At 38.6% G+C, this 14,670-nt stretch overlaps 1 protein-coding gene across 1 annotated transcript in view; it reads right to left on the minus strand.

Moving 5' to 3' along the window:
* Positions 1-326: 326 nt before the first annotated feature.
* Kcnh5 (potassium voltage-gated channel subfamily H member 5) overlaps positions 327-14,670 on the minus strand; it is a 282,922-nt gene continuing 268,578 nt past the window's right edge. Inside the window, exon 11 of the mRNA XM_048362527.1 lies at positions 327-1,564. Within this exon, the coding sequence (XP_048218484.1) occupies positions 617-1,564 (948 nt within the window). The 3' untranslated portion in view covers positions 327-616. The remainder of the gene's footprint in view (positions 1,565-14,670) is intronic.

Below are 14,670 nucleotides of genomic sequence, written 5' to 3' on the forward strand. Positions count from 1 at the left end.
ACAAAATCCAGAGCAAGAAATTCTCAATATCCCATACTGCTACATGATGTAGGCAACAAAACAATCATTTAAGTGAAACAAACATTGCCTGTAGGGGAAAATAACCTAACACTAAGCTACAGAAAAATATCCTATGAAAAGAGATCATAAAATGGTCCGAACACTTTAAAAAGTTGAACTCTTCCTTGGCATTGATCTATAATTTTAACTTAACAGAATAGTGAAGAAATGGCAGGTCAATACTTAATATGCTCAGCCTGAGATCAAATTTGTCATGGCAACATTGGCAGGTTGGACCCTGATTCTTCAAATGTTACATTGCCTTAGTTAACAAAAATCATACGTTTTATTATTATAGAGATTATAAATAAATGTAAAGTGTGCATGCAGTCAACTGCATAATATACAAGCAATATCTATGTTTCTTTTTAAATAATTGTCTTCTTTGGCAGGCCAGAATCCAGCTGGACATGCAATATGTACATATCAAAATCCATATTGTGTTCATCATATTGAAAGCAAGTGAAAATATATATATATGTATATACTATATATACACACATATGTATATAGATGTATATACTGTTTTTAATATATTAACAAATATATATGTATATTAAAAGTGGATTTCATCTTTGTCAGACTCAGGTGACTCAGGCCGTGAAACACTAAAAATATCCTGACATGGAATCTGGGGAGGTACTTGGAGTGGCATTTGGGATTTGGGAGAGGACGTCTGGGGTACACTTTTTTCTGACAGTATTTTTAAAATTTCTGCCACCTGCTTTTCTAGGGCAGTCATTCGGCAGCTGAGCAACTGGATGTCCTCCTTGAGTTCATGTTTCACTTCCTGCAGTGTGGTTTGCAATGCCTGTTCAGGGATGGGATAAAAGGGATGTTTGGCGTCAGCCTGAATGGGACTATGTTCCAGAGGGCTCCGTGCCTCACCAGCCTTGTCCAACCGAAGGTCACTTTTTGTAATTCCACTATCGCAAGAATCTGTTTTCCGTAATGGGTTTTTGGTCACACTGTTCTCTGAGTCACTGCTCTTGGGGTCCTCTGACAATAGCCCCATGGACTCAGCTTTAGTGACATTATTCCAGTCTTCCTTTTTCTCCTCATGGGCTCCCATATTGTTCTTGAGTCGCAGCCACCCTTTGCCATTTCCATTTTTCATTCTGATGGGGCTGTTGACTTTGAGACATTTGGAGTCAGCACCACCATTGGGCTTGAGTTCCATGGCGTCGCGGTTGTTCTGTTTGAGGGACTCACTGGTTTTCACATAAGCCAGCGATGTCTGAATAGGAGTAATCTGTGACACGGTCACCACGTTGGTCCCAGTGATGGAGGCACCATTCTGTAAGGTGCGGCTCTCTACCTGGAGCTGGCTCCTCTCTGGATCACTCTGTGCTGAGCCCTGATTTCGGAGCTCCTTCTGCTGCTTGAACTTCTGGAAGAGCTTTCTGACTGGGTGATCCACAGGGATGCTAAGAGTCACCTCATTCTTCTGCCGCAGGCGCTCCTCCTCCTCCTTCTTCACGTCACTGATTTTCCGGAAGATGATCTGTGGGATGGGAAAGACCAACAAACTGTGATTTCAAAAGCAGGCGGCCTTATTATTGGGTGACACTGCACTGAGCAGGCTTTGCAAAATACCATTTGACAATGAACTATACTTATAACCCAACAGAAACATGGGCTGTTTACTTCTATTCCCTTATATATCTGATGAGGGAGGTGTTTTGGATACTGAATAGAAGTACTTTGCTTCAACTTATATGTTCCAGATAGGTTCCTGTTGAGGAGAAAATTTCATAAAGATGTATGTGTATGTGTGCAGACATACATATGTAAGGAAATATATTTTCCTGTAATACATACCCATTTTCATCTGTATTTTTTCCTTTTCATAAAAATATCACTCAAAACGACTTTTAATATTATCCTTTATTTGTGGAAGGATAGTACAAGAGCTAGGCTTTAAAAGTAAGGAAAAGTTAAGAGTTTGCCAGTATGACTTTTCATGTGGTCCCAGAAGAAGAAAATAGGCTCACTGAGTAAAAGTTTCTGAAAGGCACATACCAGCTTAGCCTCAAAGGAATACAAACCTCCATCATGCAAATGTCCAAACACAAGGCAGGCATGAAGTCCATAAAGCACTTTCACTTTGGTTAAAGGTTGGACCCTTTAGGTCTCAAGGTTCTTGGTATTTTTAAAATATAAAATGAAGTATACAGCCAGAAGAGGCTAGACTTGAACAAATAAGCACGACTTCATTAAAAATGCATTTTGAAAATATTGGGAAGAACTTAAGGGTGACTCCATCATGAAAAATTAAGAAACATTGGCTATATGAGAAATTACCATCTATTTTCAGTCAGAAGCTAACTTAGTAAGTATGGGACTCTTGCTGAGATGTCCTTAAAAGTCACTGCAGGTAAATGCTATAAGGAAAAGTCAAGTGGATTGAATGGTAAGTAAAGAACTTTCAGAATCTACTTTATAAAAGCAAAATTACTCATCTCTGAGACCCTCTCCAAGTCGATGCTGAGAACAGGGACGTGAGAGGAGACACAGACTCCACCCATGCTAGATACTCCAAATGTGTTAGTTCTCTTCTCTTACATGCTCATAAAATACCTCTCACATCAAACCATGGTACCACCTTCTGAAAAATCAGCATCTCCCTGGAATTACATAGGGTCACTGATTCCAAAGCAGAAACCAGTACTAAGAAGGGTCACAGCAGAAAGAATGGAGAGGTAGTAGTCCTTTTAGGTCAAACTGCATTGGGTTTGATGGACTAAATTCAGTCCACCAAGTGATAATCATGTGTATTTTAATAGAAATATTCTCTAAGTTCAATAGCTGTCCATGAAGGCCAATATATGTTTTCCACTCTAGTGGCACATGAAATCAGTATTGTTGGTTTTGTTCTTTTTTTTTCTTAACTAATGTACTACTAACATCCAAGTCTGATATGGAAGCTCTAGCAATTTAATTAGAAATCTTTTTAAAGGCTGACACACTTCTTATCCTTCCTATGTAAACAGAATATAGACTAAGCCTTCAAGATACTAACTTGACAGGACTGGACAGACCAAACATGAAAAGACAGGTACTATTCTCATGTCTCTTTCTTTCCATTGTAAAAACATGCAATTTAGTTCTATGAACATGAGTGGTCTAGTGACTGCCCATGACCCTGTTTCAGAGCTCATCTCAGAGCTTTTCTTTTACACACACATGTACACACACACACACACGTGCACGCACAAATTACTTGGCTTACTTACAAAAGACAGCCTTGTTGTAAAGTGGTAACTAAGAGTAGCCTAGATATTTGGGCAAGGGGGAACAAGGGATCTTCTTAAATTTTCTGAGAAGGAAAGAAGGTTCTTGAGACATGGGAAAGTCACATCAAATTTAAGATGTGTCCTATGCAATATCGAGGACATTCTATAAGAGCATTCATTATTTGTCTAACTAATACATATTTGTGCTTTAAGAAATATTTGTTGTCTATATAAAATTTAGCTTGAAGCACTGTACTTTTGTTGTCCTCATTTGGCCATTCTTACATAACACACATGGATATTACTATGCCTATCATATGCACTCTCATGGGAAATTAACAGCATATAGAAACCACAGTGAAATTTTTGGTAGTCCTAATGACTGAGAATTTATAGACATCTGAGGCCACAGTTTTATTTTCTTAGATTTTATAAGTATTGTGTGCTTACCAAATTCAGGGTAATTAGTGATGTTAAACTGTAATAAGTCTGTGGAAAATATCAAGAAAAAAAGTCATATTCACCTTTCTTAGATCAACAGCTGTTGTTATTGTCCCCTAACCAAACCAAAACAAAGGTGTTCAGATTTCTAACATTAAGCTGAAAACAGACTCGAGATACCACAACACCTCCTACAAAAAGGAGTCCTGGCACAGGCCCAATGTGCACCCAGGGACAGATGAGACAGAATTAAATTAAACTGTTGTTGCCACCAAGAAAAATAAAGTGAACTGGGCAAGAGAAAAAAAGGAAGGAAGGAAGGAAGGAAGGAAGGAAGGAAGGAAGGAAGGAAGGAAGGAAGGAAGGAAGGAAGGAAGGAAGGAAGAAAGAAAGATCCTGAAGTCTGAGACATTAGATAAAGGATTCTTCAATTCTGTATTTGTTTTCCTTCTCCCACTGCAGAAGGTTGGGGAACTGTGTCATATTAGGCTTAGTTCCCTCGATGATTTGGGGTAACTTATGAGAATCAGTAATGGCCTTGTCTTCTCATCTGGAATTTATACAACAAGAAGGACACATTCACTTTCTGGAGCCAGTGAAGTGTGATGGAGAATAAATACATTGCCTATTTCCAGGGCAAAGACTCGTCTCCTGTGTCCTCACCCCTCACTTCCTGTGTGATCTGGGTTGGCATCAGCTAGGAACATCATGGGACTCAGCAAACCACCGAAAGCAGAAATGTGCAATTTCAGCCCTGTGAAAGATAGACACAGCCACATCACTCTGTGACTTGGGAAAAGCTACCAGGGAAGCTTGCCAGGGAAGTTCAGAATCATTGGATATACAACATATAAATAGAGCTTAGCAATTGGGGGTGGGTAACTAAAACAGCCAATACTCTGAGAAGAGACCATCAACATTCCAGACCTTAAACAACAAGTTCTAGATACTGAAACAGACCATAACATCTCCTTTCTCTTAGCAGCTCACAGCCTTGTCTAGTGAAAGCAGGCTTAGGCAAGGACAGTGAGATTTTCTACTCTGTATACACAGTTTGAACTTAAGCCTAATTGCTATCATTAACACTTACATTTGGTTAACTATTACCATACACAGGCTGCTAAACAGTTTTTGGAGGGGTTTGTTTTTGTGCCAGTCCTAGGGCTTGAACTCAGGACCCAGGCTTTTTGCTCAAGGATAGCACTTTACCACTTGAGCCACAGCTCCACTTCTGACTTTTGGGTGGTTAATTGAAGATAAAGGATATCACAGACTTTCCTTCCCAGGCTGGCTTTGGCCCGTGATCCTCAGATCTCAGCCTCCTGAGCAACTAGGATTACAGGCATGAGCCATCAGAGGCCAACGATATGCCATGTTTTACTCTGCTTACTGAGGAGTAATGTGGTATCAGGTTTGTGTTCATAAAGGCTATAACACAGTCATTGTTTATTGCATCTTGTTTCCATCTTGTTCAAAGGAAAAAGACCCAGAATAAAACTTATAAGTCACTTTTGTTTCTTTTAGTCAGAATAGGGAATGTCTAAGTGGCAGAAGATAGGGAAATTATTTGTTAAAAATGAAGGGTTTTGGCTACTCCATTGAATTCTATGGATGTATATGGATGTAGATGTTCCTGCCCAGGCTGGCATTGACCTCAGATCTCAGCCTCCTGAGTATCTAGGATTATAGCCGTGAGCCACCAGCTCCTCTCTGGGGTGTGTGTGTGTGTGTGTGTGTGTGTGTGTGTGTGTGTGTGTGTGCGCTCACATAGAAATAATAGCTTGTTAAGAGCTATCAAAGGCTTACATACAGCCACAGCCTAGTGGTCACTCAGACATGTGTCTGAGTCACATAACTGCCATCACTGAATAAGCTAGGTCTTAGCATTGACATGTTACAGTAGTTTGTTATGTGTGTACATGGCTTGTCTTAGACCACACATCCAAAGAGATGAATTCCCAATAAATATCCCTCTGATCCTCGGGATAGCGTTACTGCTTCCATCTGGATTCTGAAAACCTGGATGACTGAGTGGGCCAAGTGGGGAGTGGTGCAGCAGCTCCACAGTGACTGCACAGAACACTCGCCATGGAGAACTATTCCTGTAAGCAGTGGCCATAGGGAACCATCCTGTAAACAGTGGAGTCGGCAAGATACAAGCCACTTTTTCAAAGCTTCTGTTTCCCTTCCAGGCCTCCTAGTGTCTTCTGTTCACTTCTACCTCCCTCTGTTTCGTGCCTCACCTCTATGAAAGGAGACGGAGAAGACCAAAGCACATGACTGTTCCTGGACCCTGACACCACCATCAATTCAAGCACACCCACACACATTCTTTATTAATTTTTGTCTCTCTGTGAATTGCTGTATATTTAGTTTTTACCTCAGTGCCTGACACAAGGCAAGACTTCCATAAATAAATGGAATTTGTCTGTAATTTCATGGTATCTGGTAATTCATTAATCTCATACAATGAACAGTTTTCTTTTTATATATATAATTACATATATAATTATATGGGTATGTACATAATACATGTATATATACATATTATCAAGAGATGCCTAACATAAACGGCTCACAGAATTTCCAAAATACTACATGTTATCCACCCTATCTATAAGATCTCATAGTTGTGAAGGTAACTTTATGAGCCTACAACTTAATTTTGAATAACATTGATTTTTATTACCAGGGAAACTACATTTCTATGGTAATTATGCTACATTACCAGTACAGCATATTTTCCAATTAATTCTGCTGAATGCTTACTTTAAGAAGTGCTTCTTTGACTTTAACTTTTTTTTCAGTGTGCCGGTCCTGGGGCTTGAACATGGAGCCTGAGCACTGTCACTGTGGTTTTTTGCTCAAAGCTAGTGCTCTACCACATAAACCACACCTCCACTTTTGGGACTTTTGGTGGCTAATTGGCGATAAAAGACTCATGGACTTTCCTGACCAGGACTTCAAACCAACATTCTAGATCTGGGCCTCCTGAGTGGCTAAAATTACAACTATGACCAACTGTCATCAGGTATTTTTAACTTTTTATCATAAAATAATTCAACTGAAAAACACAATGAAAAGAACTTAATTTTTTATTTAGTAAAATTACTTTTTAAAAGGTATATTTTACTTAGATGAACAAACTATCTACATGATATGTTTTGGGAACTGAAAGAACCTGTAAATAATAAGATGCTTTATTATTCATTTGAATCATGGGCAATGTATTACTGACTCAGTAAAATAACTCTTGCTAAATAAAAAATATGGATTAATTTTGCACAATTATTTCATGGAAATGGTGGCAGTTTTCCCTAGAAAATAACCACAAACACTATAAAAAGACCCATAAAGGTAATCATAGGTACTCTGGAGGCTGAGATTGGGATTGCTGTTAACCACATGAATAGATTGGTTTGAGATGGAAATTTATTTTAGCTGGCTGTTAGTGGCTTACACTTGTAATCCTAGATACTCAGGAGGCTGAGATCTGAGGATTGTGGTTCAAAAACCAACCTGAGCAATAAAGTCAATGAGCCTTTTATTTCCAATTAACCAGCCCCCCAAAAAAGCCAGAAGTAGAAATGTGGCTCAAGTGGTAGAGTGCCACCTAAGTGAAAAAGCCAAGCAAGAGTATAAGGCTTTGAGTTCAAGACCAAGTACCAGGACACACACACACACACACACACACACACACACAGAGAGAGAGAGAGAGAGAGAGAGAGAGAGAGAGAGAGAAAACAACCAAAAGAAACACAAAGAAACAATTTTTTAAGAAGATGAGAGAATCTGATATCATGCGTGTCCAAAAATGTAAATCTCTGATGTTCAACACAGGGCTGAAAGAAATCAGACTTTTTTTAATTTGGTGTTTTCCTTCATATTAATAACCTGCTTCTTCATACTTAATGTTCCCTGTGTTTATCTTTTGTCCAATGGCAAGTCAAATTGCTTTTGAACACCATACAAAAAAATTACAGATAAAATTTTAAAAGGGAAACCAGGAATCTGGCTGGCTGCATTCATTGGTAGCCTGCAAAATAGCCTGCACTGCTTCTGTCAGCAAAGAGGTTTATTTCATTTAAGCTTTTCTTCTCTGTGCTTCATTATGCTCTGTGCAACCCATGCTGGAAGGTTTAATTTATTTAAATGATAAAAGCTTCTTAAACTTAACAGGGAACACGGCCAACTGAGCTTTCTCCATTTCCAAAAGTAGGGCATTTGATTAAAAAAAAAAGTTATATCAAAATTGAATAATTTGAATGTGTCCTGAACTTCAAAATCCAATGAAGGCGGGGGAGGGGGAGAAAAGGTTACAATCATTTGTCTAATAACATAGACTTAGCATTATATAATTTGCAAAAAGATGGCGGTATTTTCTCTCAAATGGACCATCATTTTCCAGATCGTGACTACGAATTGATAGCTACGAATTGGAGTCAAGGCTCCATCCACTTCAGCTGCTGCCCCTAGGATCTAGCTGGTTTGCTTATTTGCTTGTTCTGACTGCTTTCATATTCTAACTGTACTCTTTCCAATTCATTTCAACTTGAACTAATACAACAAGTGAATATCAGAGGCTGTCTTCTTAATAAAGGCTCCATAGTGGCCTATTTGCAGATGGTCATTCTACTAATGGAGACAGGGAACAGAAATAATGTTGCATCATGGTATCTAAGGTCTGGCTACCTTTTTTTACTCTGGCCACTCAAACTGGTAAGCTTTACATGAGCAAAGACTGCTATGTAGGTCTAATTGGTCCTCCTGGGCCCCAAATAAACATTGAGAGATTTTATGAATGTAAATGTGAAGAAAAAAGAAAGGAAGGTAATTAGGGACAATAAAGGTAACTACCACACACCATTTCCCAAATTTAACTTGAAATGGGTCTAGGCCCCAAAGTAAGAGCAAAAAGTATAGAATTCTTAGAAGAAAGGGGAACATGAAATTTTCACTTTTCTAAAATCAAATTTCATCTGTCCAAATTAAAAGTTTTCATTGAAAGGACAAGAAAATATTTAAAAATCCTATATCTGATATGGGTGTTGTATGCAGAACTATAACTCAACAATTTAAAATCCTATTAATTTTAAATAGTCACAGAATTTGCATGAACATTTATCCAAAGAAGACATATAAATAGCCAATAGGTTTACAAAAGAAGCACATTATTAGTCACTAGAGAAATCCAATTTTAAAAAATGAAAAAAAAATCCTTTTATACTCTATGACTTTAAATAAAAACACAGAAAATATGTGCTAGGAGAATACTGCAGTTTCACAGAAAGATTTCTTGGCAGTTTCTCCAAAACTAAAAACAGGGTAGCTGTATGACCTCACAGCTTTACTTAGATATCCGATAGAAAAGACAACACACAAAAACTCATGCACAAATGCTTATAGCAGCTTGATTCATGAAAGCCAGAAAAGAAGAAGCAACCCAAACATGCATTTACTGTTGAACTGATCCACAAAATATCAATAATGAAATATTATTCAACCATAAAAAGGAGTGAAACACACACAGTACAAGAGAGATGGACTTAGAAAACATTATGCTAAATGAAAGGAGCCTAAAACACAGATGGCATCCTGTATCATTTCACTTTTACCTCTCATTTACTGTATGATATATAGCATGATTTATAGACAAAAAGTACATTAATATTTCCAGGTGGTAAAGAATGGAATATGGGAATAACTATGAATGAGTGTGGAGCTTCTTTTTTGGGGGAGGGTGACCAAAGTATTCTGAAATGAGGTAGCAATGATTATATAACTTTATGACTATATTAAAAATAGCAAATTGCATACTTTAAACTATTAATTGCATTGTAGATTAATGACATGTCAATGGAAAAGAAATTCAGGGTTCCTTGTTCAAGAGAGTAAAAGCAAAATAGTACTTCAGGAGCAAAGCCCTTGTAAGGGCAAGACCTATGTCTCTACAAGCTGTTCATCCATGGAGCAGCTACAGTTGGGCCAATGGTTCTCTATACCCCACATTTATTTTGTGACACTAAGTGGTGACATGCAGCAGCAAATGAGATGCTCATACAGATCATGAGTGAAAATCCATAAAATGTTCCAATCTCTACTTTGGAGTTAGGAATGCATCATAAGGAAAGCAAACCCTGTAAATATTCTACAGAGTGGTCAACGGTGACAAGGGCTAAGACACCAGAGTACAAGGAAGCAGAGAATGGCATAGGGACTGGGTATCTAGAAGGGATGTCTGAAGAAGTAGGCTGTGAAGACAGCCATGAGGAGACTGATAACCTGCAGAAGGGGGTCTACACTGAGAGAGAATGCCTTGTATATTTTTTTGTGTGTCCTGGGGCTTGTATTTAGGGCCTCCTCACTGTACATGAACTTCTTTTTTTATTTTAAATTTTTATTGACAAACTGATGTACAGAGAGGTTACAGTTTCATACGTTAGGCATTGGATACATTTCTTGTACTGTTTGTTACCTCCTCCCTCTTTCCCCCCTTCCCTCTTCCCTCCCCCCCATGAGTTGTTCAGTTCATTTACACCAAACATTTTTGCAAGTATTGCTTCTGTAGTTATTTGTCTTTTTTTACCCTCTGTCTCTCGATTTTGGTATTCCCTTTCAGTTTCCTAGTTCTAATACCAGTATACACAGTTTCCAATGTACTCAGATAAGACACAGAGATAGTGCAGGTACACCACAGGAAAGGGATACAAAAAGATCATCAATAATAGAAGCTATGGTTACACACAGCATGTTGAAAGTAGTAACAACAGTGATATAACAATTGTTTCCATAACATGGAGTTCATTTCACTTAGCATCATCTTATGTGTTCATAAGGGCATAGCTATTGGGCTCTTGTGATCCTCTGCTGTGACTTGCCTAAACCTGTGCTAATTATTCCCTATGAGGAAGACCATAGAGTCCATGTTTCTTTGGGTCTGGCTCACTTCACTTAGTATAATTTTTTCCAAGTCCTTCCATTTCCTTACAAATGGGGCAATGTCATTCTTTCTGATAGAGGCATAAAATTCCATTGTGTATATGTACCACATTTTCCTGATCCATTCATCTACTGAGGGGTAACTGGGTTGGTTCCATATTCTAGCTATGACAAATTGTGCTGCGATAAATATTGTTGTGCTGGTGGCTTTAGTGTGTTCTTGTTTGTGGTCTTTTGGGTAGATGCCCAAAAGTGGGGCTGCTGGGTCATAGGGGAGCTCTATGTTTAGCCTTCTGAGGAATCTCCATACAGCTTTCCAGAGTGGCTGAACCAGTTTACATTCCCACTAACAATGAACTAGGGTTCCCTTTTGGCCACATCCCCTCCAACATTTGTTATTGTTAGTTTTCTTGATATAGGACATTCTTACTGGGGTGAGGTGGAATCTCAATGTTGTTTTGATTTGCATTTCTTTTATGGCCTGTGATGTAGAGCACTTTTTCATATGTCTCTTTCTCAAGGCTAGTGCTCTACCACTTGAGCCATAGACCACTTCTGGATATTTCGGGGAGGGGAAGGGTGTAGAGGGAGTGGGGCAGGCAGTTTATCAGAGCTAAAAGTCTCTTGAACTTTCCTGCCCAGGCTGACTTTGAACCTTGATACTCAGAGAGCCTCCTGAGTAGCTAGATTACAGACATGAGCCACAGGGATCTGAATCCATCTTTGACACACACTGAGGATGTAGCAGCTGGCATCTGGGGGGAGGCTAGAGAGGAAGCTGGGAAGGTGGCCAAGAAATCTGGATCTAAGTGTGTGGGGGGAGAAGTCACGCAAGGACTGGAGGTGATATTTTATATAATCTCATTTATTTTCTAAAACGATTGTTCAGTCTGCTGTTGGGGAACTACACTGTATTTGTTTCTAGCCATTTGGAAACTTAGGTGAGCCATTAGGTGAGCCATGATGGAGAATTAGACCAGAGAAGTAGAAATGGAGACAGTGAGAAGTGATCACTTTCTGGGTTTATTTTGTCAAAACAATGAACAGGTTTGCTGATGGGATGTATAAACAACCTAGAGAATAATTTTATTTTATTTTTTCACCAACAGTACTCTCTCAAATCTAATCCAAGCTAAAGGATAAATGGTAGTGCCATTCTGCAACGGTATCAATTTTCAATATATAGATGATAATGGATTTTGTTGAATTTAGTATCATAAAAGTTGCATGTGTTCCTCAAGAACAAAACTTAAGGATGAGGATTCTAAGGGTTGTTTTTTTTTTTTGCTGTTGTTATTTGTTTACTTTGTTATTTTTGCCTTTGTGCCAATCCCTGGCCTTGAACTTAGTACCTAGGTGCTGTCCATAAACTTTTTGCTCATGGCTAGCACTCTACCACTTGAGTCACAGCTCTACTTCTGTTTTTTTGGTGGCTAAGTGGAGTTAGGAGTCTCATACGCTTTCCTGCCAGGGCTAGCTTGGCAGGAGATCCTCAGATCTCAGCTTCTTGGTAGCAAGGATTGCAGGCATGAGCCACCAGCACCCAACTCTAAGTATTTTTGTGGCACATTACAAAATTCTGGGGCAGCAAATTTTTATCCTAGATACTCCTATTTTTCATAGAATTAAAGAAAGACATGCATGTGACTTTGCCCGGCCTATTTGGACCCTTTCTGTCCTATTCCAAATAAAGAGTTTGATATTATTTAATTTAATAAATATTACTTGAAACATCGGTAATAGTGTCACTTTTGGTTTAGAAACACCCTTTTCAGAAGACTTGAAAGAATCTAGAGAACCTAGTGGAGGAAGCAATTGGAAGGCATACTTTCAAACTTAAACAGAACTCTAACTAGCTACATAATCTTGTGCAGAAGTCTCATAATTGCTCTAGACTTAGTTTATATAAATGGCAATAAAGGGATAAGGCTTAATATTTTTCAGCTCTATGTCTTTGAATCTGTAATATAAGAGGTCAGTATTGGATGCTAAACAGAAAAAATGGGGCACAATTTACGTTCTCTAAATGATTTCTAACATAATGTCTTGCTAGAAGGCAACATGCCTGCCCCATTTTGTAGGGGCCAGAAAGAAATTCCTGCTGCTGAGCGTTCCGAGGCCCTCAGTAACAATTATAGATCAAGCATACAAGTGCCACTTTTATTTATGTTTTGATTCTGCTTCTCCTGGAGGCAACTGCTCACATGCTGTGCCAAGAGAAGATGAAAATTTGCTGCTAATTACCTAGGTTTGTGCTTCTAAATATTGCTGTCCAGTAATTGAATTGCAGTGTCGAGAGTCGAGTACTCGCTAATAACTTGGTCCCTATAGGGTTGAACTGTAATTAGTTAAAGAAGAGCAGAAGCTCTGTGAGCTGTTTCTTTAGTGTTGAGACTGCCAGGAGTTGGAATGCAACACTTAAAAGTAGAGACTGTGTAAGGCAGTGACATAGGAACCTAGGGTACAGCCATGCCATCCACACAGGAGAGACAGGAGAGGCTGGGAGGTGACAGAAAGCTAATGTCATTGGAAGACCTAGGTACAAACATCTCAGCTCTGTACCTTACATAAGCATTACTATTAAAACATACAATAATTTCCCTGATACTTTCTTATCATTCAAAGGTATCTGTGATTTTCTGTTTCAAAATATCTTTAGAGATAAGGCAGATGTTCAACTCTCAAATCTTTTTTTTTTTTTTTTTTGGCAGTCCTGGGGCTTGAACTTAAGGCCTGAGCATTGTTCCTGGTTTCTTTTTGCTCAAGACTAGCACTCTACCACTTGAACCATAGCTCCATTTCCGACATTTTCTCTTTATGTGGTGCTGAGGAATTGCACCCAGGGATTCATGCATGCTAGGCAAGCACTCTACCACTAGGCCATATTCCCAGCCCCCAACTCTCCTATCTTACATATGGTTAGTGAGTTGTATTTCTTTAGGGAGGAAGAACCCCATATTTGTACATTGTATATATAACAGGAAAAACAATTTCCTACTAACATAACCCAGAGGTAACTTGAGAAGTGTCCTTGCCCTGGGCTCTTAGTGAGAGTAGAGGTGTTACTAGCTCAGTTGATATTTCTAGGCATGTGCACACACACACACACACACACACACACACACAAACACACACACACAAGCCATGTAGTAGGATATATGTGTAGCAACACTATGCATAACATCCCTGAATCAGTTGATACTTACAGTGAAAGATAACCTTTGAAAGGAGAGCTGAATTTCTTAGTTAAGGATTGCATGCTGTCGAATGGAAAAATATGAGATTTCGTATTTTTGAGAGGCAGATGAAGTCTATGCACATTGTCTGCATAAACAACACGGATGTAAATGAGTAAGTGCAACTATATTCTATGCCTATGATAAGTAAGTTAATTCTACAACCTATATAGAAAAGCAAAAGACCCCACAATTAGCCAAGCAATATTTATTAAGAAAAATAAACTGAAAGACTTAGTATAATTTCACATTTCACTATTGAAACTACAGTAATTAATGCTGGATGGCACAAGTAAGCAAATACACACAATGGAGCATCTAGTAGCCACCACATATTTAAATTATAGATGGTGGACAAGAATGAAGGCAACATTTACAATATCCTGGAGAAACAATAGGCAAATAGACACTTGAGTATGAGCCAAACTGAATATAAATAACAAAAATTATCTTGACCTTTATCTCACACTGTCCATAGAAGCTGAACATAGGCTGTAGAAGTGTTGAAAGTAAAAACCATAAGAAACTTTTAAAGGAAAATATGGAAGCAAATGTTAAGAGTGATTTTAGATTATGAGTTTTAGACATCATATTAAGACAGTAACTAAACTGAGTGCTGGTGGCTCACTCATGTAATCTTAGCTACTCAATAGGGTGAAATCTAAGGAACACAGTCCAAAACAAGTCTGGGAAAATAAATCAAAGAGACTCTTATCTCTAATTAAACACCAAAATACTCCAAAATTAGAGGTGTGGCT

The sequence above is a fragment of the Perognathus longimembris genome, chromosome 14 (assembly GCF_023159225.1).
Source record: "Perognathus longimembris pacificus isolate PPM17 chromosome 14, ASM2315922v1, whole genome shotgun sequence".
NCBI classification, from domain to species: domain Eukaryota; kingdom Metazoa; phylum Chordata; class Mammalia; order Rodentia; family Heteromyidae; genus Perognathus; species Perognathus longimembris.